The sequence below is a fragment of the Carlito syrichta genome, unplaced genomic scaffold (assembly GCF_000164805.1).
Source record: "Carlito syrichta isolate Samal-C Ts95f unplaced genomic scaffold, Tarsius_syrichta-2.0.1 Scaffold58895, whole genome shotgun sequence".
NCBI classification, from domain to species: domain Eukaryota; kingdom Metazoa; phylum Chordata; class Mammalia; order Primates; family Tarsiidae; genus Carlito; species Carlito syrichta.
This window is the reverse complement of record NW_007002991.1, coordinates 92,825-117,254: the sequence shown is the minus strand read 5'-3', so window position 1 is coordinate 117,254 and position 24,430 is coordinate 92,825. Positions and strand designations below refer to the sequence as shown.

General features: G+C 37.4%; 1 protein-coding gene across 2 annotated transcripts in view; it reads right to left on the bottom strand.

Moving 5' to 3' along the window:
- Positions 1-624: 624 nt before the first annotated feature.
- Positions 625-24,430, bottom strand: part of ABCA5 (ATP binding cassette subfamily A member 5) — a 74,206-nt gene continuing 50,400 nt past the window's right edge. Inside the window, exons 24-38 of one of the 2 annotated variants that reach the window (XM_008050177.2) lie at positions 23,884-23,997; positions 23,378-23,512; positions 22,597-22,671; positions 21,972-22,063; positions 8,775-8,901; positions 8,354-8,471; positions 8,158-8,249; positions 7,158-7,333; positions 6,648-6,723; positions 6,431-6,525; positions 4,938-5,057; positions 3,370-3,519; positions 2,788-2,867; positions 1,525-1,580; positions 625-922 (exon numbers count right to left, since the gene is read on the bottom strand). In XM_008050177.2, the coding sequence (XP_008048368.1) occupies positions 815-922; positions 1,525-1,580; positions 2,788-2,867; positions 3,370-3,519; positions 4,938-5,057; positions 6,431-6,525; positions 6,648-6,723; positions 7,158-7,333; positions 8,158-8,249; positions 8,354-8,471; positions 8,775-8,901; positions 21,972-22,063; positions 22,597-22,671; positions 23,378-23,512; positions 23,884-23,997 (1,614 nt within the window). In that variant the 3' untranslated portion in view covers positions 625-814. Of the gene's footprint in view, positions 923-1,524; positions 1,581-2,787; positions 2,868-3,369; positions 3,520-4,937; positions 5,058-6,430; positions 6,526-6,647; positions 6,724-7,157; positions 7,334-8,157; positions 8,250-8,349; positions 8,472-8,774; positions 8,902-21,971; positions 22,064-22,596; positions 22,672-23,377; positions 23,513-23,883; positions 23,998-24,430 lie in introns of both variants that reach the window. The other variant, XR_002481445.1, reaches the window with a different exon arrangement.

Genomic DNA, 24,430 nt, shown 5'->3' with positions numbered 1-24,430 from the left:
CCTCTAGTGGACATCACCTGCCTCAACCGTTTTAAAACTAATTTCCATTCAAAGTTTCTTTCAGAAATTGAAAAAGAAAAGCAAGAAACTTTCACACTGCTCTGTGTCTTTTTTATCTGTATTAGTTTTAAATTTAGACTGGGTCATCACATACTTATTTAACAAGATGGTATAAGCTTTTAAAAATAAAGGTAACTAGCTGGGCATGGTGGCTCACGCTTATAATCCCAGCTTTTTGGGAGGCAAAGGCAAGAGGACTGCCTGAGCCCACAGGTTCAAGATCAGCCCGGGCAAAATGGTGAGACTTCATCTCTAAAATAAATCAAAAAACTACTCGGGCATTGTGGCACATGCCTGTGGTTCCAGCTACTTGGGAGGCTGAAGTGAAAGGATTGCCTAAGTCCAGCAGTTCGAGGCTACAGCAGCTGTGAGCATGCTACTGCAATCCAGCCTGGGTGACAGAGTGAGACTCTGACTCAAAAATAAAAAAATAAAGACAACTATTCAAAATAAAATTATTCTATCACTATTCCTTTAAGTCATAAATTCAAAAACACTTTCTAAATGTTGATAAAGATGACATACATACTACAGTACAATATAATTCAAATACAAACATGCAGGTTCACTTAACCATACATAAATTTTATTAAAAGAAAAGCAAAACACACAACCACAGCATTTCAATGAAGTAGTTTAGGAAAATCCCAAGTGCTTTCATCATTCTCCAGTTACCACTTAAGTACTAAATCTTTAAAAACAAAGTTAAATAAAGTTAAGAATAAATTAAGTAAGCAGACTGAGCAATACATATTTAAAATACTACTCGGTCTTCCTGTGTTCTTTCCCACCAAAGTGTGCTGTTTAAAGTTCCACAACTATTATCTTCTTCCTCCTGTTCTTTAGTGAGTTCCACAAAAACCTAGATGAAAATAAATCAATCAATGTGGTATTCTGTCCCTCAATTACCTCAAAGAATTTTTAATTAAATCAGAAACTATATAAAACTATATCTAATTACACTAACAAGTATCAAGAGATTCACTGATATTAATGTTATTAAACAATAAGTTATTTCCACTAATCACATGGAAAGATGAATGCTATTTTAGAGGATTAGTAGATTGTTTGCTTTTTAAAAATAATTTATAAATATTTAGGCAATGTAATTTTAGATATAGCAAAAAAATACCATTATGACTCACTTTCTTTAAATGAAAAAAATCTGAGATAGTCAAAATAAGGAAAGAGAAATTTGCTTGGTTTCATATTGTTCTGTATTTTATGCACATATCAAAACATCACACTGTAGCCCTTCAAATGTATACAAATATGATTTGCCAATGAAAAACATTAATTTTAAAAATAAAATTAAAAAACAAAATTAGCAAATGAATATCCTTTAAAATACAAAGTTTAAGATTATTCGATAACAATTTGTCTCTGGTTCACAATATCTCTCCCTCTCTAATAAAAACCTAACCCACTGATATCATAATTTAAAAAAATTTAACTTTATAATACCTGTTCCAATGTTGCTTGAGAAAAGCTATATTCTTCGATGGCAAAAGCATGTTTAGCTATTAAAATATAAAAACAGTACGTTACTTATCGATATAGTTTTTAATGAACTGGCAAGAACTACTCAAGCGGCTAATGACTTCTGTGTTCAAACACTTCGGTAACCAACTCTTTGACCCTGAAGTTGCCCAGACACCTCGTTTTCCTCCCTCCGTCGCATTTCCTTTCTCTTTCCCACACCCCCAGCTTCCCTCTAGCCCTAAGTACGGCTTGACGTCATCTGTCGTACCTCATCCTTTCTGTCTCTTCTTCCCCTCCTCTATAATCTTCTTTCATGTTTTCTGTTGATCCGTGCTGTCTCCCAGTCCCCAACTCCCTTTTCTGAACCAGGTTCTGGACATCGGTCACGTCGCCGCAAACTTTTCGGTATTTATTTCCTTTTAAAAGCTACACTAACACCAAATTTATGGTGCTCTACTCATTCCTTTAATTTAATTCTCCCTAAGTACTTTAGGGTTCTCTTTAATTGTGAAGAACGAAAAGCGACACTGAACCTGACTATGTAAATACATATATCCCAAGCACCAAAATAATTAATTAGTGCTCTCCGGCAAAAACAAACCAACGAAACATAATCCATGGCTGTGACTGGAATATGTAAAATACGAGGAAATCTTTTTGTATTCAGTATTCACATAAAGAACTGCAAAAATCCTGTAATTATTTTGAAAAGTATTCACAGTAAAACTTATACAGACATGTAGGTTGTTTCAGAGTTCATAAAATAGCATGCATATGAACCCTTGTCCCGTCTAGGAGCCTATTCTCTCTACTACCACCAGCATACATATTTATCCTACGTAGCTGCTACTTACCATGAAAATGCCAAGAATCAATAAGCTTTCTTAGAACTTTGGGGAATGCCCAGCCTCCTGCACTAAGAATTCTCTCTCCTTCTGCCACAAGAGTATGAAGTAAAAGATTCAAGAAACTCAGTACTCTTGCTGCTGAAATGAACTGCTGAGACTCAGTGACTAAGCTGACTCAATGTGATAAAACTCTGTCAATACCTACTAAAAGCTGTAAAAGATTCACATTACAATATAACAGACCTGCAAAATCCCTAGGACATTAGTATTTTCCTATATCTTAGATTCAGTGAATAAGCTGTCTTATTTGCCACAGTTTCTACAATAAACTGAGTCCCCAGTTTTAAACTTTTCATAACGAAATTTTTTCATAATTTGAGAGTTTTTAAACATTTACCTTCTTCCAGCTTAGAAAAAGATTGTGAAAGGGACTGAACATCTTCCTTAGGAATTTTATATGCCAAAATAGAAGAAAAACTGAAAGATAAAACATAGAAAAATACAAAAATTACTACGACTGTGTTCTAAAGATAACATTCAAAATTTAAACTCAATAATTTATCTTGACATGTATTTGAATAAAAATTGTTTAATAAATTGTTTCCATGCACAACAAAATAACTCTATCATTACCAGTGAATACGAACTTTAAAAAGCTTAAATACTACCGAATACTGAAAGATCTAACATGAAAGATCTAAAATTCCAGCCATCAGATGTCATTAGTCCAGTATGGGCAATAATACAGACATTTTAATGGAAGAGGGGTGTGTGTGTGTGTGTGTGTGTGTGTGTATCTATGAATGAAACAATTTTTCTCTAATCCTTTATGATAACTGTTCTATTAAGAAATGTAATTACATCAAAAAGGTTTTTGGGCAACCCCCTTGGGTCCTCTCACATTTTGGGAGCTTTTCTGTCTTCTCAATAAATCCTGCTTTCTCACCTTCTGGAGGGAAAAGTAAAAAAGCTTTTTTACCTTTCCTGACGGCTTGCATTTGGGAAAACATGCCGAATTTCTCTGTGAAGGCGGTCTACTTCTAGGTCTTCTATCCAGTCCTTTAATTTAATTTCCAAAAAGTAGCCTTTTCCAAATTTACTCTTCAGATGTTGTACTGTTCCGATGCATCTGAAGTAATTTTTAAAAGAAAGTTCAGACATAAAATAATTTGACAGTTTCAAAGAATAATTTCTCGCTTACGTCTCTACCGCTTTTAAAAATATGCTTTTATGTTTACACGACATCGGCACAGATGACACAGCAGCGCCATGTTTCCCTCGTCCAGCTTCAGCTTCCCTAATACCGTCATCTTCTATTGCCATTGATATTGCCATTCTCATCCTGTCAAAATTGGGAAACCAGCACTGGAACATTGCTAGTAACTAAGCTCCAGACTTTAGCTGGGTTTCACCGGTTTAGGGTCTATCCAGGATGCCAGATTGCACTTAACTGTCATGTCACCTTAGTCTCCGATGGTGGGTGACAGTTTCTTGCCCTTTCCTTCCTTTTTATGATCTTGACAGTTTTAAGAAGTGCCAGTCAGGTATTTGGTAGAACGTCCCTCAATCTGGGTTAGTTTGCTGTTTTTCTCATGATAAGACATGGGTTACGAGTTTTAGACAGAAAACACAGCTGAAGTACTTGTCTCATCATATCAGGGGGTTCGTGATATCTGTATAACAGTGTTTATTTAAGGTAATGTTTGCTAGGCTTCTCTACTGTAAAGTTACTACTTTCCCCTTTCCACATTCTTTTTTTTTTTTTTGAGTTGGAGTCTCCCTCTGTCGCCCAGACTGGAATGCAGTGGCCGCTCCCGGCCACCGCACCCTCGCCTGCTGGGCTCAGTGATCCTTCCGCCTCGGCCTTCCAAGTAGCTGGAACTACAGGCACGCGCTACCACCCCCAGCTAATTTTTTGTTTATTGTAGAGTGAGGTCTCGCTGCCCTGGCAGGTCTCGAACCCACGGGCTCAGGCAATCCACTCACCTCTGCCTCCCAAGGCGTGGGATTACAGGCTGAGCCACCAAGCCCGGCTCCTTTTCCACATTCTATTTGCTAGTAGAAGAGACTGGCTAAGCCCAGTCAAAACTTAGCAGGGTGGGAGATAAAGCTTACCCTCTTGGCGGGGGCAATATCTACATATATTTTTTGGAATTTATCTAGAAGGAAAATTTGCCTTTTCTCTCATTCTTATTAGTTTACTCATTTATTTATGTAGGTATGAATTCATATATTTATTTTGTACTTTATGTTATAATCTGATCCAATGCCTAACAATATTGTAAAATAACAAACAATCATGCCCAAAAACAATATTTGAATTTAATGAAACAGTAAGTCAAATCCAAATGTAAAGTATCTAACCATATTCTGGAAAAACTTAACATATTTCCAAGTAACTCTGCAAAAGCTAAATGACTCAAAAACTCAAACAAGGAAACATTTAACACTTAAATGAATACATATTACTTTAAATTTTTGAAATGATGATTTTCAAAATCCACTCCTGTCCCCCTTCCCTAAATGACATGCTATTTAAAAATTTACCTTAACTGTCCAGACACCATGATAGCCACTCGGTCACAGACAGCCTCTGCCTCCTCCATATAATGAGTGGTCAGAATAGCAGCCCGCTTTCTGTTTTTAAATGCAGTTCGAATTGCTCGCCTATAAAACATAAATAAAATAAAAAGAAGAGAGAAATGTATCTGTTAACAAAAATATTGGGTTTCTAAAAATCCTACTATTTAGTTAACACTTACCAAATATCAATTGCTGCAGTTCTCCTGCCTATTACTTCAAATTCTAATTTATTTTTCCCTTAATTTTGAAAGCTTGTCATATGGAAAAAATTCTACAGTTTCAAATGTTTGTATGAGTTAAAAGTATGATAACCAACGAATTACAAAATGTGATGCCTTTTCATGTTATAACAAATACAACCACAGAATCTTAGGAACACTTTAACCTTACATTTTATAGACATGGATACTGAGGCTCAAAGAGTTGCTCAACTAATTACTATTTTAAATTGCAGTCTTGAGCTGCATAACGACATTTCAGACAACAAGCCACATATCCATGGTGGTCCCATAAAATTTTAAGAATGTATTTGCTCTGTACTTTTTCTATGTTTAGATGCACAAATGTTTACCATAGTGTCTCAACTGCCTGAAGTATTCAGTAGAGTTACATGCTGTACAGGTTTGTGGACCAAAAGCAATAAGTTATACCACCTAGCCTAGGTGTGTAGTAGGTTATACTATATATGTTTATATAATATATTCTATGACGTGTACTCTTTTTTTTTTTTTTTTTTTTTTGAGTTGGAGTGTCACTCAGTCGCCCAGACTGGAGTGCAGTGGCCACTCCTGGCCACCACAGCCTCGACCTGCTGGACTCCGGCAATCCTTCCGCCTCAGCCTTCCAAGTAGACGGAATTACATGCATGCGCTACCACGCCCGGCTGATTTTTTGATTTATTGTAGAGATGAGGTCTCGCTGCCCAGGCGGGTCTCGAACCCGCGGGCTCAGGCCATCCACTCACCTCAGCCTCCCAAGGCGCAGGATTACAGGCTGAGCCACCGAGCCCGGCTGACATGTATTCTTTGCACAATGACAAAATCACCTGATGCACTTCTCAGAACATATCCCCATCATTAAGCAATGTATGATTGCACTGGAAAGAGTTCTAACATACATTCAAGAAACATTATTATAAGAAAGATAATTTCTATGTTAAATGACTAGGGAAACACCTTTTAAAAACTATTCAGACAGCAGAGCTCTTTATCTTAATAATCACCCATGTACTCACTTCTATCCTAGAATATGCAAATATTCTGAATGCTTCATGAAAAATATGACAAAGTCTAAAAAGTTTAAAGGAACTTCTGGAACTCTAAATCCATGCTTTTTAGTTACTATTTTATCATTCGTGTGGAATTTTAAATCAAGGGATACATGAATATGAAACTAGCATAATAATAAAACAAACTCTCTACCCTACAGTATGATACAAGTGCCATACTCATACTTACCACATGTGTTGCTTGGCTTTAGGATCCATACCTGTAGATGGTTCATCTAGCAGAGTAACCTGAGGATTCCCCAACATACTAAGAGCAAAACACAACTAGAGAGAAAAAAAGGAGAGGATATTCACAGGGCTTCAGCAAAAGAAATTCCAGAAAGACAGTATCAGACACTAAACTACCAATAAAATATAGGTGTACATTTGTTATTGAATGAAAGCACCTTTCGTTTGATTCCTGCAGGTAGTTTCTTTACAGTTTTCTGAAGGTGTTCTTTTAAATCAAGTGCATTTATTATTCTGCAAAACAGACAATACAAAATGAATGTAGTGCATGCATACAAATATACACTGTGGTGCCACCGACATTGCTTTTTTGAGCACACTCAGGTGAAGCTTATTATAACGAGGTAAGGACAGAAATCTCTAATTTACATCATCCTAAACAAATCAGTATGTCATAAAATGGGACATTTTAAGTTAAAACAAGTCTCATGATATTTGTAGGTACATTTAGTCTGTAATTAGAAACAGAACAATTACCTTTTTTATAGCTATGATAATTTTCATAGCTATTAATACATTTTCCTATATCATAAAAAATATATGAAAAAGTAATGACTATTTTCTACAGAAATTATGATCCACAGAAATGCCTCTTAGGAAATTTTTAAAATAAGAAATGTAAACCTTTCTCCCAAGTAATAAAAAGACTCTAAAGATAATTATTTTACCGGCTTATGATTTCTTTCATATCACTTGCACTCATTCCTTTCACAGCTCCATAAATTTCAAAATGTTCCTGCAATGTAATATCTGGCCACAGTGGGTTTATCTGAGGACAGTAACCCATACACTTAATGGAATCATCCACTTCAGTTGTCTCTGAAGAATAATCTCCTAGAAATACCTACAGAAATACAAACCAATTTTTACTATTTTTGCTTAACTTACATTGTGAAGGAAGTGGTAAATGGATTAATTCAAACCCCTTCCTACAGCCAGAATAAGAGCAGTTCAGATTTCTACTGCTTATTAATGACAGAAGGACATATACAGCTGACTCGTAGTTCAGAGACATGGCCAACATTAGTAATTACAATGCAGGTGTGGGTGAGAAAGCAAGCCTCAGTTTTAACTATATGATCATGGAGCCTCATTCAAAGGTGATAATTGAGCCAAAGAGATAAGTGAATTTAGCAATAAGAATTTCTAGGGGATAGGGTATAGCCAAACATCGAAAACATCTCAGGTAAAAAGCCAAAGAAAAGAGTATGCCTGGCATTTTCCAGGAAAACAACGAGTCAGTGTGACTGGGGTGAAGTAGCCGAGAGGGAGAGAAGCAGGAAATGGGATCAGGACAGTTTTGTGAAATTCCCACTCGGTGGTAAGTGGTGCTCAGAACCAGAGTCTAACTGATGAGAGGACCAAGATTAGTTTCCAAGTCTCCTGACACTAACACAGCTGTCTTCCAGGAAGCTGGCCAACAAATAACTCATGTAAGTACGATTACAAAATATACTATGTATGTGTATCTGCACGTGTGCATGTCAACTTTTCACCAGGTACTTTATTTCCACAGACAACCAAGATCATAATTTGATTACACTGTATGAAAAATACTAAAAACATACATAAAAACAGAATACCAAAATGCCAATTTGTCATTAAAAATTTATCTTAATTAAAAATGTAAATCGTATTCTACATAGTTCATAACCTTGTATATTATACCTGGCCTGAAGTTGGTTCAGTATCGCCAACCAGAATATTAATAACTGTGCTTTTGCCGGCACCATTTGGACCCAAGAGGCCCAAGATCTCGCCTAAAGAATAGAAAGAAAAAAAAAGATCATCATATTCAACTCAAACTAAAAGTAGAAGTTACTCTTCTGAAAAAAGTATTTAAGAAAAAATGTTAAATACCAGCCTTTTTTCACACAGAAAGAGATGTATTTAGTTGCCACTTTCTTTACTTTTCTTGAAAGAAGAAAATCTTTCTTGTCATCATATTCTTTATGCAAATTGCTGACCATAATAAATGGTTTCTAATAAAGAAAATTGAATTTAAAAAGAAAGTTATGAAACAGATACCATAAAACGACAGGCTGCACAAACCTCATATCTATATCGCAAGAACTACACTGGCTAATGAGGGGGTAGTGTACAAATAAATATCATTTATGACTGAAATCCTGACTTACTCAAAAATAGGTAGACAAAACATTTTTTTCCAAGAACAACATTTTCAGATTGATTCATATGCAAAGAAACATTTTTCAGGTTAGCTTTTATGCACTGGAAACTGACCATTTCACCTTTAATGTAACTTAGCCATAAACACAAATTACCTCCTCACAGCATTGGCAACTCATCAGCTCTTTGACCTTTAGTCTTTCGGCTTTGACATCTTCATCTTCATCCTCGTTGTTTGGAGGTTCAGGAAGCTTCCTATTTTTGGATTTTGCTGAAAGGTTCCTAAACATATAAAGACAGTTTATTTCCAAACAATTAAAATAGTAAAAAAGTCAGGTGCTTGTATACAGAGAAGACTGAAAAAATAGACCAATATGAGATTTAGGACGACCTCTGAAAGGAGAAATTACAAGTGATACTTTTCAATGACTGAACGCATCTGGCTTACATTATCTGAACTCATTTATTTATTCATTTATTTATTCAGGAACCTATTCATGACTAGTATGCATCAGGTACTATTCCAAAGAAAGACAGAAAGATGGAAAAACATGAACTCTGCCCTCAAAGAATTTATAACATAAGTATAAATGACACTGCACAGAAAGAGGAGATGTAGAAATCTGAAGTCAGAAGCCACAGGAAGACTGCTTTTAGGGATAAGCAGAAGAAGTGCTTGCAAAGGCAATTTTGAAGTAATGGTAACAAAGGCAGAGACGCAAATAACAGATAACATAGAAAACAAAGGAAGGTGGGCGGCTGTGAACCCAGCACTTTGGGAGGCCAAGATGAGAGGTCTGCCTGAGTCCAGGGGCTGGAGACCAGCCCTGGCAACTTGGTGAGAGCTTCTCTCTATAATAAATCACAAAAACTAACTGGGTGTGGTGGTGTGCATCTGTAGTTCCAGCTACTTGGAAGGCTGAGGCGGAAGGATTACCTAAGCCCCGCAGGTCGAGGTTACAGTGGCTGTGAGCGTGCCACTGCACTCCAGTCTGGGTAACAAGAGTGAGACTCCAACTCAAAAAAAAAAGAAAAAAAGTAAGGAGCAAGAAAAAAGTCAAACATATTAAAAACTGCAGATAGCTGGGTTCAGTGGCTCAGCCTGTAATCCCGCACCTTTGGGAGGCTGAGGTGAGTGGACTGCCTGAGCCTGTGGGTTTAAGACCCGCCTGGGCAACTTGGCGAGACCTCATCTCTACAATAAATCAAAAATTAGCCAGGCGTGGTAGCATGTGCCTGTAGTTCCAGCTACTTGGAAGGCTGAGGCGGAAGGCTCGCCGGAGCCCAGGCCGCCGGGAGCGGCCACTGCACTCCAGTCTGGGTGACAGAGTGAAACTCCAACTCAAAAAAAAAAAAAACAAAAAAACCTGCAGATAGGTCAAATAAATCGAGCTTATTAGACAAGGAAAATCATTCATTACCTTACTGAAAACCCTTTTGATGAAGAGGCAAAAACCAGATTGCAGGGAGTTAAGGAGTGAATGGGAATAACTGAAGATGGAAGGTTTTTGGCTATGAAAGAAAAAAGATACAGAACACGAAATATAGAGGGATTCATGTCCAAATGAGATTTATGGGTTCCTTTATATATGGAGTGACCCCTCCCCACACATAAAATACCCTATTAAGATCCAGAAAGAAAGATAAAAAGGAAAAAGAAAGTTGAGCAATATTCTGAAGTATACAGAAGAAATGAAGACTTGGAAAACAGGAGGAGCCACTGCTTCCTCTGGGACTGGAAAAGGCAAAAATGATGGAAAATATCAATTAGTTTGTAGAAATTTATAATTAAGTGTTTCTGCTTTCTGAGACAGACAACAAAATAATGTATTGAGGAGTAGGAAGTAAGGTGAGATGATTTTGGAAATTTGAGGAATACAAAAAAAGCTTGGTATAATTATTGGAAAGAAAGATAAGGAGACAAGTAGAAAAAAGTGATAGGTTATCACATAGTATCAAAACAGCAGAGTTTAAACAAATGAGACAAATATATAGTACTATCACACAGCACTTTTATGTTATTTTATCGCCATATAATTAGAGTCACCACTAATAACAATTTTTAGTAGACGGATCAAAGAAATACAAAAACTGAGAATGCTGAAAAGGGTTTAAAGTGATGAATTATGTGTGCAAAGCTGAATAGAGGAAACAGTAAAAACAAGGATTAGCTGATATAATTAGAAGGATAAGAAAAAGTTAAGGCTCTGAAGCATTGAAAGAAAAAAGTCCAAAAGGATTTATAAAATGAGAGAGGTAGAAAGATGAACAGTCATTGGTGAAGTCTGACACTGAAGTTTAAAATTTTACAGATGAAGTTAAGAGCTGAGATGGCATGGCTGTCATGTAAATGAATGGATGAGGCGGAGACAAAAGTTGCTCACTTGGAGAAAATCGGAAATTAAGGAGCTCGTGTGTTAGAAAGGTTGTCTATGTGGATGTTTAAGTGTTCCTCAAGTTGACAGGAGGAATAAGGGTAAAGAGGAGGAAGGAGAACTAGATGCCAAAGTCCTCAATGGATGAGGCAATATCTAGTTGTTAAATGTATATAACCATTATATATTTACCTGCGAGGAGGGCACAAAAAAAACCCAGAATTATCTTTTAGAGAGTGGCCCTTTGTAGTGCAGGATTCCCTCGCTAGGTAAGTGTTCTAGGAACCCACTGGCATCAGTGTACCAGCTAGCGTTGTTGTGAGAGGCCGTACTGCAGAAGAAACGTCCCAAGTCATGACAAACAGGTGACTGGTTCTTTCACCACATTGCGCCTGCCCACACTGTGCTGAGCATGTAGCCGCTTCTGACCCCAAACGGCATAACCCCGGGGCTCCAGCCTCCCTGTTCACCCAGTCTCAGCCGGAGTGATCTTTGTTTCCCCTGATGAAAAAAGTCGTCCATAGGAAACATTGTGCCAATGTGACAAAGAGGTGGGAAAAAAAACAAAACAAAACAGAGGAGCTAAAAGACATTCAAGTTGACAAGTTCAAAAACTGTTTGAATAGTGGAAAAAAGTCTTAAAAGGTGTACTGCATCAAATGGAGAGTACTTTTAAGGTGACTGAAGTTTAAACGTAAGAATACACAATTTTTTATGAATAAAGTCTGTTTTCTGGGAGTCCTCCCTCATATAATTTCCAGTTTTCTGTAGTATATTAATAAAAATGTTTTTTTTTAATGTGAGGACTATAGAAACAAAATTCAAATGAATTTAGCATTAATAGGTATATTTCAATAAATAATTCTTAAGTTCAAAATAACCTGTGAAATGAAACTACACAGGCATAGAGAAAATATCTGCAGATCATGTATCTGATAAAGGACTTATCCTCAGAATATTTTTAAAAGTTTTTACAATTCAATAACACAACGACAAATAACCTAACTTTTTGAATGTGCAAAGGATCTGAATAGACATTTCTCAAAAGAAAATCTGAATATAGACAAGAAGCACATGAAAAGGTACTCAACATCATGAAGCATTAGGGAAATGCAAATCAAAACCACAATGAGACACCACTTCACACTGTAAGAAACAAAATGGCGATTCATTTTCAAAATGGCGATTTGTTATTTCACTTCCTGGTCGGTCCTTCCTTCTTTCCTGGCAGGCTTTCTCTTCTGGCAGACTTACCTTGATGAGCATTGAGACCCAAAATCAGAATTTAAAAACATGTATTTTACCTTATTTGGGTAGAAACTGTTGTGTTTTACCTTATTTGTACAAAATTATGGCTTAGGTGACATCCAGAAAAGTGATGTAACCTCTGAAGTACTCAGTCCATGAGGAACCAGGGGAGAACCTTATGCTTTACTGCATAAATACGCTGGCTGTGACTGCCTTGGTGTGCCTGCTCACCCACGAGGCACCCATTCTTGCAAGAACGAGGTTAAAAAAAAATGTTTTACTCCCCCGGTCTCTCAGTCTCCATGTTGTGCCTCGACAACAAAACTAAGGAGGGTCAATTCCACCACCCACAGCCTGGGGGCTCATCTGGAGACCTGCAACTGTAGGACCAGACCTCGTCGGGGGGAGAAACACATTCCACACAGTTTTGGGTGACTTGCTTCGGCTGTGCAATCCTGGTTCCCACCACTCTGCAGATAAACCTGAGACCATTATCTGAGACTTGGTTGAGGAGAGGCTGAGTAGGCAGGTACCACTTGTGGTAATCTGGCAACTTCCTGTATGAGCCAAGGTAGGAAAATTGAACTGTAAGTACTGCCTTGGGGGTCAGGGAAATTCTCAGAGGTTGAGTGTGTATGGCTGAAACGAATCTCCAGATATGAAGTGAATACTAATGCTTGCAAGAAACCTCCAGTAAGGGGACTGAACACTTTAGGAAAAACTCAGAATCCTAATACTTGCAAGAAACCTACGATGGGGGGGGGGGAGTTAAGCACGTTAGCAGAAGACTGCACAGCTCACTTGGTAACTGACAATGGATAACAAGCAGTCTAGGCCTAGGAAGGGAGGTCAAGAGAACCCCCTTGAAATTCTCCTGGACAGTCCACTGGGGAGAATTTTAAAGAACTGGAAAAATGATTCCAAAGCTAAAGGAAAGGGAAAGAAGAAAATGACTGAATTTTGTTGCTTTGTACGGAGCAAAGGATCAATCCGCCACCCTCAGTGTTTTGGCTAAAATTTGGCTTCAATGAGGACTGGCTTTGTCAGACTTTAGTAATCTATGTAAATAATAAATTCTCTGTTTCATCTGACAAAAGGGATTATACCCTTTGTTGGTTTCCAGGAATCCCTCCTATGTTTCCCCTTCAAGCAGGAAATAAGGAAGAGAAAACATCTGGGTCTCTAGAGGAAAAGGATAAACCTTGGGATTCACTCTCCTATATCCGCGCGCGCACACCCACCCCCCCATAATCCCCAAGAAGACCAGGAATCTGGGAGGGCAGCAGGGGATGCAGATTTATCAGAAACTCAAGAATTGAGATCCCTGAACCCCAAACCCATGCATCCTCATTTGAAAAGAGAATGGGAACAATGCAAAAAAAAAAAAAAAAAAAAAAAGATATTGAAAAATTCCCTTTTCCTCCCGGAGGTCCAGATCTTTATGATTCAAAATTGTTTCCACTAAGGGAGGTTCCTTTGAGACAGGGAGAAATTGGCTTTGTTAATGCATCACTTATGAGGACTGAGGAAATTTCAAAAAGGAAGTGTCATCATTATTAGATGATTCTTTAGGATTAGCCAATCAAGTTGACCAGTTTCTTGGACCTAATATATATACCTGGGTAGAACCAATGTCTATTATGAACATTCTATTCACTAGTGAAGAAGGGAATGATTTGAAGGGCTGCTATGTCTACCTAGAATGGGAACATCTCCCGGGCCCAGGAGTACAACCAACTGAACAAAAATATCCACACAGACCCCAGATGGGAAAATAATAACCCAGGAGATAGAGTTAGAATGCAATATTTAAGGGAATTAATAATAAAAAGGATTAGAGAATCAGACCCAAGATCCCTAAATGTCTCAAAGATCTTTGAAATCCAGCAAGAGAAGGAAGAAATGCCAATGGCCTTTTGACAACGACTTAAGAGATCAAATGAGAAAACATTCAGGTTAAATCAGAAGACCTTGTAGGACAGGGCCTTCTGAAGTTTAATTTTGTTATCAAAATTGGTCAGACATTGCAAGAAAGTTTCAAAAACTGAAGGGATGGAATTGCTATTGAGGAATTGCTAAGAGAAGCACAGAAGGTGTTTGTTAAAAGAGATAAGGAAAAGCAGAAACAAAAGACTAAAATCATGGTAAGCACTGTAGAAAGGGTAATCAGAAAAAAAAATTGAGAGACCACCCTGGGCAAGACCTGTGTATCAAAAGGGACAGACTAAAGGGAGGTTTAATCCAAAAGGCAGTATGAAAAGGGAATTTAATCATAAGTGAGCTGGATGCTATCATTGTAAGAAACCAGGCCATTTCAAGATAAATTGTCCTGAGTTAAAAAAAGAGGAAAAAGTAGTCTCCCTATGACACTAAATGCAGAACAGGGAAGTCAGGGGTTCCTCTTTATCAAATCCCACCAGGAACCCTTGGTAAATCTAAAGGTGGGGCCTAATGAGGAGCACACCACCTTGTTGGTACTTGGGCAACTCACCCCTCCCTTATCTTCCAATCCCAAAATGTTAAGTTTTTACCAGAAAAGCTTCTAGTCTCGAGTAAATGGAGAAGGATTTCAGATTCCTATATCTGAACTCATGATTATAAAGACTGAAACTGAGACAAAGACAGGAATAAATCTTTTATTTGTCCCAGAAGCAAGAATAAATCTAGGCAGAGACCTAATTGTCCAGATAGCCCTTAGTGTAGGAATAGAACAAGGTCAACTTAAGGTTCAAATGGCATATCTCACAGAGAAAGAAGAACAAAACAAAATTAGCCCTAAAGTGTGGGTGAGAGAGGAAAATAGGGGAGATCTACAAATTCCCCCTATTCAGGTTTCTTTAAAGCAACCAAATGAAACTGCCTGTAAAAAAAAAAAAAACAGTATCCTATTTCTATAAAAGGGAAAAGGGGACTTCAAGCAGTAATTGAAGGTCTTCTTAGGGATGGGCTTTTGGAACCTTGCATGTCACCATACAATACCCCAATACTTCCAGTAAAGAAGCCTTATGGATCCTACCAGTTAATGTAGGACTTACGGGCAATAAACCAAATAGTTCAAACTCAGCCTCCTGTGGTTCCAAACACCTATACCCTCCTTAGTAAAATACCTTATGAACATGAACAGTTTAGTGTGGTAGACCTCAGAGATGCTTTCTGCGCCTGCCCATTGGCCCCTGAGAGTAAAGACATCTCTGCCTTTGAATGGGAAAATTCTATGAATGGAAGAAAACAACAGTATCACTGAACTGTGTTACCATAGGGGTTTACTGAATCTCCTAACTTATTCAGTCAAATTTTAAAAACTGCCTTTGCCTGACACTAACCTTTTGCAATATGTAGATGACCTCCTAATCTCAGGAACAGATAAAGCCTAGGTCTCTGAAACAACTATAAACTTACTTAATTTCTTGGGACAGCGAGTGAATTGCCTGGTTCGAGTGAATTGCCTGGTTCAAGACCAGCCCAGGCAACTTGGTAAGACTTCATCTCTACAATAAATCAAAAATCAGCCAGGTGTGGTAGCACATGCCTGTAATTCTGGCTACTTGGAAGACTGAGACAGAAGGATCACTGGAGCACAACAGATCAACGCTGGGATAGCTGTGAGCATGCCACTGCACTCCAGCCTGGGCAACAGAGTGAGACTCCAACTCAAAATAAAAAGGAAAAAAAAAAAGAAAGAAAGAAAAGAAAAGAAAAAGCTTTCATTTGTAACAACTGATCAAGGAACAGCCATTGGGGTACTTACCCAGGATTGGGGTGTGAAAAAGAAACCAGTAGCCTTTGTATCCAAACTATTAGATCCTCTTTCCAGGGGCTGGCCAGAGTGTGTTGAGGTCATTGTAGTTACTGCCTTACTAGTTGAAAAACGTTGGAGCTAACCTTTGGAGGAAACCTTCTGGTTAATACCCTACATCAAATTCGGGCCATCCTGAATCAAAGGGTCAGCCATTTGTTAACTGACTCCAGAATATTAAAATATGAGGCAATACTATTAAAGAGGGATGACCTAATATTAACTACAGATTCTTATATGAATTTAGCAAGTTTCCTGAAAGCCAGGGAAAAAGAAAATCAAGAGACATTGGATAATAACTGCCTAGATATTATTGAATACAAAACTAAAACCAGATTAGATCTAACAGAAAAGCCACTCTGTGCCGGTGTCAGGTTGTTCAAAAGACATAATAAGTATTCAATTATTGATGGGAATAATCTATCTGTTTATGAAAAAAGAAGTCTACCTAACTCATGGTCTGCACAGACTTGTGACTTATATGCTCTTAATCAAGCCCGAAAAATACTCACAGATAAGGAAGGTACAATCTATACAGATTCTAAATATGCTTATGGAATAGTGTATACCTTTGGAAAAATCTGGATGAGAAGGGGTCTAATAAATAGTAAAGAAATTAGTCCACAGAGAACTAATTAAATGAATTTTAGAAAATTTGCTACTCCCCACTGTAATAGCTGTAACATATGTAAATGGTCATCAACAAGGAAGTTCTTTTGAGGCAGTTGGTAATAGGCTGGCTGATGAACTAGCCAAAGAAGTTGCCTTGAAGAACGAAATTAAGCTTCTGAACCTTACCCCTAGCTTGCCTGTAATCACTATAAAACCACACTTCACTAAAAAAGAAGAAGAGATGAAAAAGGTAGGAGCTGCTCCAAACAATGAAGGGCAGTAGATCCTCCCTGAGGGAAGAGATGGTCAACAAACCAATTATTAGGGAATTAATGACTTTATTCCATAAGAGAGGCCACAGGGGAGCTCAAGCAATATGTGACACACTCTTAAAAACCTATGGATGTGTAGGAATTTATACTATTGCAAAACAAATCTATGAAGGATGTATAACTTGTCAGAAAGTAAATTAAAAGGTAATCAAGGGTCATTAAAAGGAGGAAAACCTCCTGGATTAAGACTCTTCTAAAGTATAAAAATGGATTTCACTAAAATGCCCAAGGTTGGAAAACTTAAGTACCCATTAGTAATTGCTGATCATCTTGGTGGGTGGAGGCATACCAAACAATAACAGGTACAACAGGGTCTGTAATAAAAATACTTTTGGAACAGGTAATCCCTAGATTTGGTCTAGGAGAAAACATTGATTCGGATAATGGAAGCCATTTTACCTCGAAGGTATTATAAGGCATTACAACAGCACTCCAAATGTGATGGAATTTTCATACGCCCTGGCATCCAACATACTTAGGACGGAGAGAGCAAACAAACCAAACTTTAAAAACCAATATAACTAAACTAATGTTAGAAATAAAATTACCCTGGGTCAAATGTCTTCCTATAGCTCTCCTCCGAATCAGAACAGCTCCCAAAGGAATTTGGGTTTGTCACCCTGTGAACTTATCTAGGTAGAGCAACAGATTTACTGGCCCTGGAGACCAAAGATCAATTTGTAAGGGAATATACTTTAGTCATCTCCTCTACCCTATCTTCCCTTAGATTAAAAGGACTCCTTACTCACACTCCTCCTCTTGAGTTCACAGTTCACCGTTTTCAGTCTGGCAACTGGGTGTTCAAGACTCCAACCAAACTGGGAAGGACCATACCAAGTGCTCCTGACTGCTAAGATGGCTGTCCAAACGGCAGAAAAGGGGCGGACACACCATACCCAAGTCAAGAAATCAATGACAGGGACTGCGGTTAAAAAAAAAAAAAAAAAAGAGGGAAGATCGGTAGGAGGTCTCTCAAATAAAACCTCTAAAGATAAAAATAAGAAAAAAGTTCATTTAAAATATAGTCTCCATAAATGTCTCTGATACTCCCCTTACGACCTTACATATAGTGACTGCTTTTATTGTCCTATCTACCTGTTGTATTAGACATTTATGTCAAGGGCCTCTTAACTCTGAACACCCACGGGATTGTTTCCTCTCTTGAGAACCACCAAAATGTCTAATTACTTACAAACCTCTATTATTATTGTAACTTTATGGGTCATTAACATACAGACAACCAAAGGTAAGTCTTATTCCTTTCACACTGATTTGATAATCAATGTGACTAAAACCTCATCACCTCAAACTATAAAATCTGATGCATGCCAAATTTTGACTTGTGGAAACCTAGAAAAGCAAAAACAATTATCTCAGGCAGACAAATATCTTTGTCCTAACCAAATATAGGTAAGGAGCATTTAGATTTTGAAAACTTTGAGGAATCTTCCCGAACCCATAGAAGCCCCGTCCCAGTTGGGATAATGCATGGTACACTACCCAAATTCAAGGTTAGACAGCAACCCCCACTCCCTGGAAAATAATAAAGTCCCTACAGTCCTTAAAACCCCAAATACACTTATCTAAGCGAATGCCACCAACAGCTTGTAGAGATTTAGAATCTAATCCTATACTTCTATTAATGATCCTGTTATTTTACTTTGGACCAAAAGCCTGAGGTGGCACCCCGAGTTTACAGGTTGGGAGCAACATTTAGGATGAGACCCTCAAGGACGATTAATCCTTCTTTTGGTCAAAACTGTAGCTGTAGGTACACTGAAATCAACCCCGAGCCCCAATGACTGCTATAACCTCCCTAGCAATGATCCCCAAAAAGTAACTATAGTGGAAATTAAAGATTTAAAAGACTATGGAACTCAAAACTAGTTACAAGGAAACAAATGCCTGGATGGAATGGATAAAATGTACAGTAGCCACTCCAAATACGAGTGATTGCTGTGCATATGCCGCAGGACAGTTGCAGGCTCAAGCATTTCCATTCCCCATCAGCTACAATATAGACCCCATCAGAATAAGTTGTACGTTAACCCTGTCCCAAGACACGAATGCATGGGGAAATGACACGTGCAAGAGCCGGTCCTTGCTTCACCCTGCCTTGCCGAAGCCAGATTTGAAGGCAATCCCTTCCTTTTCCACAGATAAGTTGAATTACTCATGTCTCTCCAAATGGGGGGAAGGGTTCACTACTTATGCAGGGCAACTGCAGACTTGTACCCAAGTTCCAGATATCTCAGAGGAACACGAGGGCAACTACTCTCACTTTAAGGGCCCTTGAGTGAATGTTTGGTGGAACTGTAGGGGAAGGAAACTTAAAGACCTGCTACCACACAAATGGGCTGGAACTTGTTCTTTGGTTCAACTGGTCATCCCATTCACCCTGGCATTTCACTCCACCCTAAAACTTCATCCTCAAAACAGAAGCAAGAGGTCTTTATGAGGATCATTTGATCCCAATATATATCGATGCCAAAGGAGTGCTCCGAGGAGTCCCTAATGAATTTAAAGCTAGAAACCAAATGGCTACAGAATTTAAGTCAATGCTCTTCTGGTGGTCAACTATTAATAAGAATGCAGATTGGATTAATTACCTTTACTATAACCAACAAAGGTTTATTAAATATTCTAGAGATGCTATCGGAGGAACTGCAGAACAACTGGAGGCTACCAGCCGAATGCCTTGGGAAAACTGTGTAGTATTAGATATAATGCTAGCTGAGAAAGGGGGAGAGTCTGTGTTACGTTGGGGGGAAAATGTTGTACTTTTATTCCAAATAACACAGTCCCTGCTGGAGCTATCACCAAAGCACTATAAGAACTAACTACTCTGGCCAATGAATGGGCTGAAAATTCTAGAATTGATGATCCTTTTACAAACTGGTTAGAAGGCTGGTTTGGAAAACGGAAAGGAATGATAGCCTCAATCTTAACCTCCCTTGTGAATATAGCAAAATATTAACAGCTGTAGTTTGCTGCATAATTCCCTGTGTTAGAGGTTTAGTACAAAGACTTACAGAAATTGCTATTAATAAACAAATGCCCATAGGTTATTCCCCTAATAATCTCATGATAATGGAAACTGAATTAAATTTTGAGGAAAAAAGTAAAAGTAAAAAACAATTAGAAAAATTAGAAACAAACTTCAATTATAATGAAAATGAAATCACAACTACTTAAAAATAAAAGAGGAGGGAACTGTAAGAAACAAAATGGTGATTCGTTTTCAAAACAGCGATTTGTTATTTTACTTCCTGGTCCTTCCTTCTTTCCTGGCAGGCTTTCTCTTTTGGCACATTTCCTTCGATAAGCATTGAGAACCAATCAGAATCTACAATGTGTACTTTACCTTTGTGCAGAAACTACTTGTGTTTTTACCTTATTTGTACAAAATTATTACTTAGGCTACATCTGGGAAAGTGATGCAACCTCTGAAGTACTAAGCCAATGAGGAGCTGGGGTGGGGGGGCCTTGCAGTTTAGGGAATAAATACACTGGCTGTGACCAACTCGGCATGCCTGCTCACCTGAGAGCCACCTGTTCTTATAAGAACGAGATGAAAAAAGCTGCTTCTTCCCCTGATCTCTAAGTCTCTGTGTCATGCTTTTAACAACAAAACTGAGGAGGGTAAATTCTCTACTAGAATGGATAAAATTTAAAAGGCCAAACAGTAACAAATATTGGCTAGAATGTAAAGAAAAAAGAACCCTCATATATTCCTAGTGGGAGTGTAAAATGGTACCACCACTTTAGAAAACAGTTTAGCAGCCAGGACAGTAGCTCATGCCTGTAATCCCAGCACTTGGGGATACAGAGGCAAGAGGACTACCTGAGCCCAGGGGTTCGAGACCAGCCTGAGCAACATGGTGAGACCTCGCCTTCACAGTAAAACAAAAAAAATTACCTGGGCATGGCGGCACACACCTGTGGTTCCAGTTACTTGGAAGAATGAGGCGGAAGGATCACCTGAGCCCAGCAGGTCAAGGCTGTGGTGGCTGTAAGCATTCCATTGCACTACAGCCTGGGCAGCAGAGTGAGACTTCAACTCAAACAAAAAAAAAAAAAAAGAGAGAAGAAAAGTTTAGTAATTTCTCAAAAGGTTAACCCAGCAATCTCATTTCTAGGCATCTGCTCAAGATAAATGAAAATATATGTCCACACAAACACTTGTACACAAATGTTCATGGCAACATTATTCATAATAGCCAAAAAGTAGAAGCAACTCATTGATAAAAATATAAAGTATGTATATACATACAGTATGGTATTACTCAACAACTTAGTAATGACGTCCTGCTACATGCAACAACAGACAAATCTCCCAAACACTATGCTAAATGTAAAACCATATGCAAGATACTAACTATACTGCCCGAATCCTAGCAATTTTTAAAAGATGTTTTCTGGCAAATTCGATAATTTTCCAACATTAAAATATGCCAACTGTGGTAAAAAGCCAAAGATATAAAAGTTAAAAATATTTAAAGCACTTAAAACAACCATCGGTCTCCTGTGGTTTGAGTTTTTCAAAACATATTTCCATTATTTCTTTTCCTAAAAATATTTTTTAAGTGTATTATATAAATATTTAAAAGACTGAACATGCAATAAGTTAATGGAAAATACACAAAAATCAATTCTTACTGTATATATCAGTGCAGTTCTCACTGTATAACATTAGTGGGGGGGAAAATTTATGCCAAGTGAAAGAAGCCAGATGAAAAAAAGATTACTATTGTCCAACTCCAGTTATATAAAATGTATAGATTAAACAAATCTGACAGAGACATAAAGTAGGTTACTGGTTACCTAGGGTTGGGGGCATGGGAGTGGGAATAAGAAAGTGACATCAATTTAACGGCACAAAGTTTTTATCTGGAGTGCTGGAAAAATGTTCTGCAATTATATTATGGTGTTGGTTGTACAATTTTATTAATATAATACAAACTTTAAAACACACAAAAAAAAACTGACCTGAAAATGGGATCCTTTCTTATTGATCTACCTCCATATTTTTTCTCATAGTACCGTAAGAGGAAAATCCACAGTACACACTGCAGGTAAGGCTAAAAGAAGAACATATAACAACTCAAACTTTACATTTTTTTGCCCACAGTACTAAGACCACACACATAAAGTTCCTTACCATTAACAACAACAAAAAATTAATCACAATCTTTTGTTTGTCATGATAAAGATAATTAACAATAAATTTTACAAACCAACATAGAATTATTTTTAGTAAACACCTCACCTTCACATGTTTTTCTACCTATGTATCAAGTATTTTATGATACATAGGTAGAAAAATATGTGAAGGTGAAGGATTTACTGTATTCCTTCTAAGGAAGCCAGAGTTGTAACCAAATAGAATTAATAACATGTAAAAAAGCTAAGTACACTAACGTGGACATGTTCGGCAAATGAAAGGTACTACCACTGAAATGCAGATTAGCTAGCACTAACTAGCACTCTCAACCTTTTATGCATATTCTTTTATATGCAACAGGATAAAAACTAAACAGACTTGAAACCATAGGACCAAACTATTCTTAAGGCAACATGCAAGCTCACAAAAACACTGTTTGCTATTTCCTACCGACACAACAGCCACCAAAAGCCTGTCCCATGGATTGTGGGTATCCTCATTTCTTCGCATATTCTTCCAAGAAACCTAAGACAAAAATTTTTGAAAATGTGTATGCTGTAACATATAGAAATATTTGGATCAAAAAATTCTTTTATGTATTTTGCTCAGAAAACATGTATTCCCTATAAATAAATTAACTATTCATATTAATAAGCTACATTTTGTAACTAAGTTGAAACCTTCCCTGTCCCAGAATATTTCTGTGAGGGTGGGTACAAATTAAATACATTAAACAGATGCCAAAAAGGGGGGGTGGGGGGAAGGCGGAGTAGTCAGTCAGTTAATTAGCCAGCAATCCTAAACAAAGAACTCATAACAATTTTTTTAATCATGTGAAAATTATTTTTTCACTATTCTAGAATTAATCAATCTTTTTTTCCTTGGGAAAAATGTCTTACACTGGATTTTCTCTCATCCCTTTATAGTACAGTACATTATTTAATCATTGAAAAGTTCCTGAAAACAAATATGACTGAAACCATATCACACTTCTGTGTATATTATTTTAAGCATTAATGAATATATTATGAACATAGTCCTTTTCCCTTTGAGAATTTAAAGTTTCAAGACATGCTTGAAAAGAACCCACAATTTTAAACTGTTGCATTAATAATATTTAAATCAAGTGGTAGCAGTTAACCTAATGCATTTTACTATTTCTGAATAAGAACTAAGATCTCAAAGATTAGACAGTATCTACTTATGCCTTTAAAGTAGGCAGCAGAATTACCTTTATGAAAGAAATCAGGCAACCCAGAAGTGGATAGATTGGAATGACAATACAAAAGGTGTAATGAAGAATACTTGTAGCTGTGTATCCCATAAAGAAAGTTATTTCAGTGATTGCAATACAAGCCAATGCTGTCTAAAAAAAAATTAGAAAACACGTGACAAGGTGTTTAGAAATTTCGTGGAAACTTATTCACAAGTTAGTGTGTAAGCATTAAACATGTGTTCTATCCTCTATAAAACAAGAAATTAGAGATAACCTGGGAAGCATCAGTATGCTGATACCAATGGTAGCTGGTACCCTTGCCAGACTAGCTAAATGCTTTCCACATCATTCCTGCATGGAATGGATGATGCAGGCAGCAAATACACACACACACACAAAAGATGCTTCCAGTTCTCTACCTAAATTCTATACTTACAAGAGCCATGTAACATTTTTAATATAATAAGTTCATGATTCTTAAATAAGCTGCTACAGTCAAAATAATATAAAATGTGACTTACCACAGAATAGATAAATGACCAAAATTCTTTGGTATATAAAATTTTCTTAAAGGTGAAAGAAGCAATATAAGTGAACAGAATAACCGATGGAACATAACCAATAAGGCAAAAAACCTGTAGGTCAGAAACATGTTTATGTAAAAATATGAGGAGCTTGGAATACATAGGATATGAAATACTAGAGTCATATTTAAATGTGAAGAAGTAATTGTTGTTCAAATATTATTACTCAACCAATTGTTCCAAAAACTAAAACTGCAGTCACTTGAAGAGTTATTATCACCCACATTTCTACTAAATCAATAAAAATCATGCTTTCAAATTATCGTTAATAAAATCCTGAATAAGTCATTTAAAATGAACACTATTTGTAGTTCTTTATATCAAGCAAAATACTCTCTCTCATTATTTCATTAGAAAAAGCAAGTGCTGCTGGGCTCGGTGGCTCAGCCTGTAATCCCGTGCCTTTGGGAGGCTGAGGTGAGTGGATTGCCTGAGCCCACGGGTTCGAGACCCGCCTGGGCAGCGAGACCTCATCTCTACAATA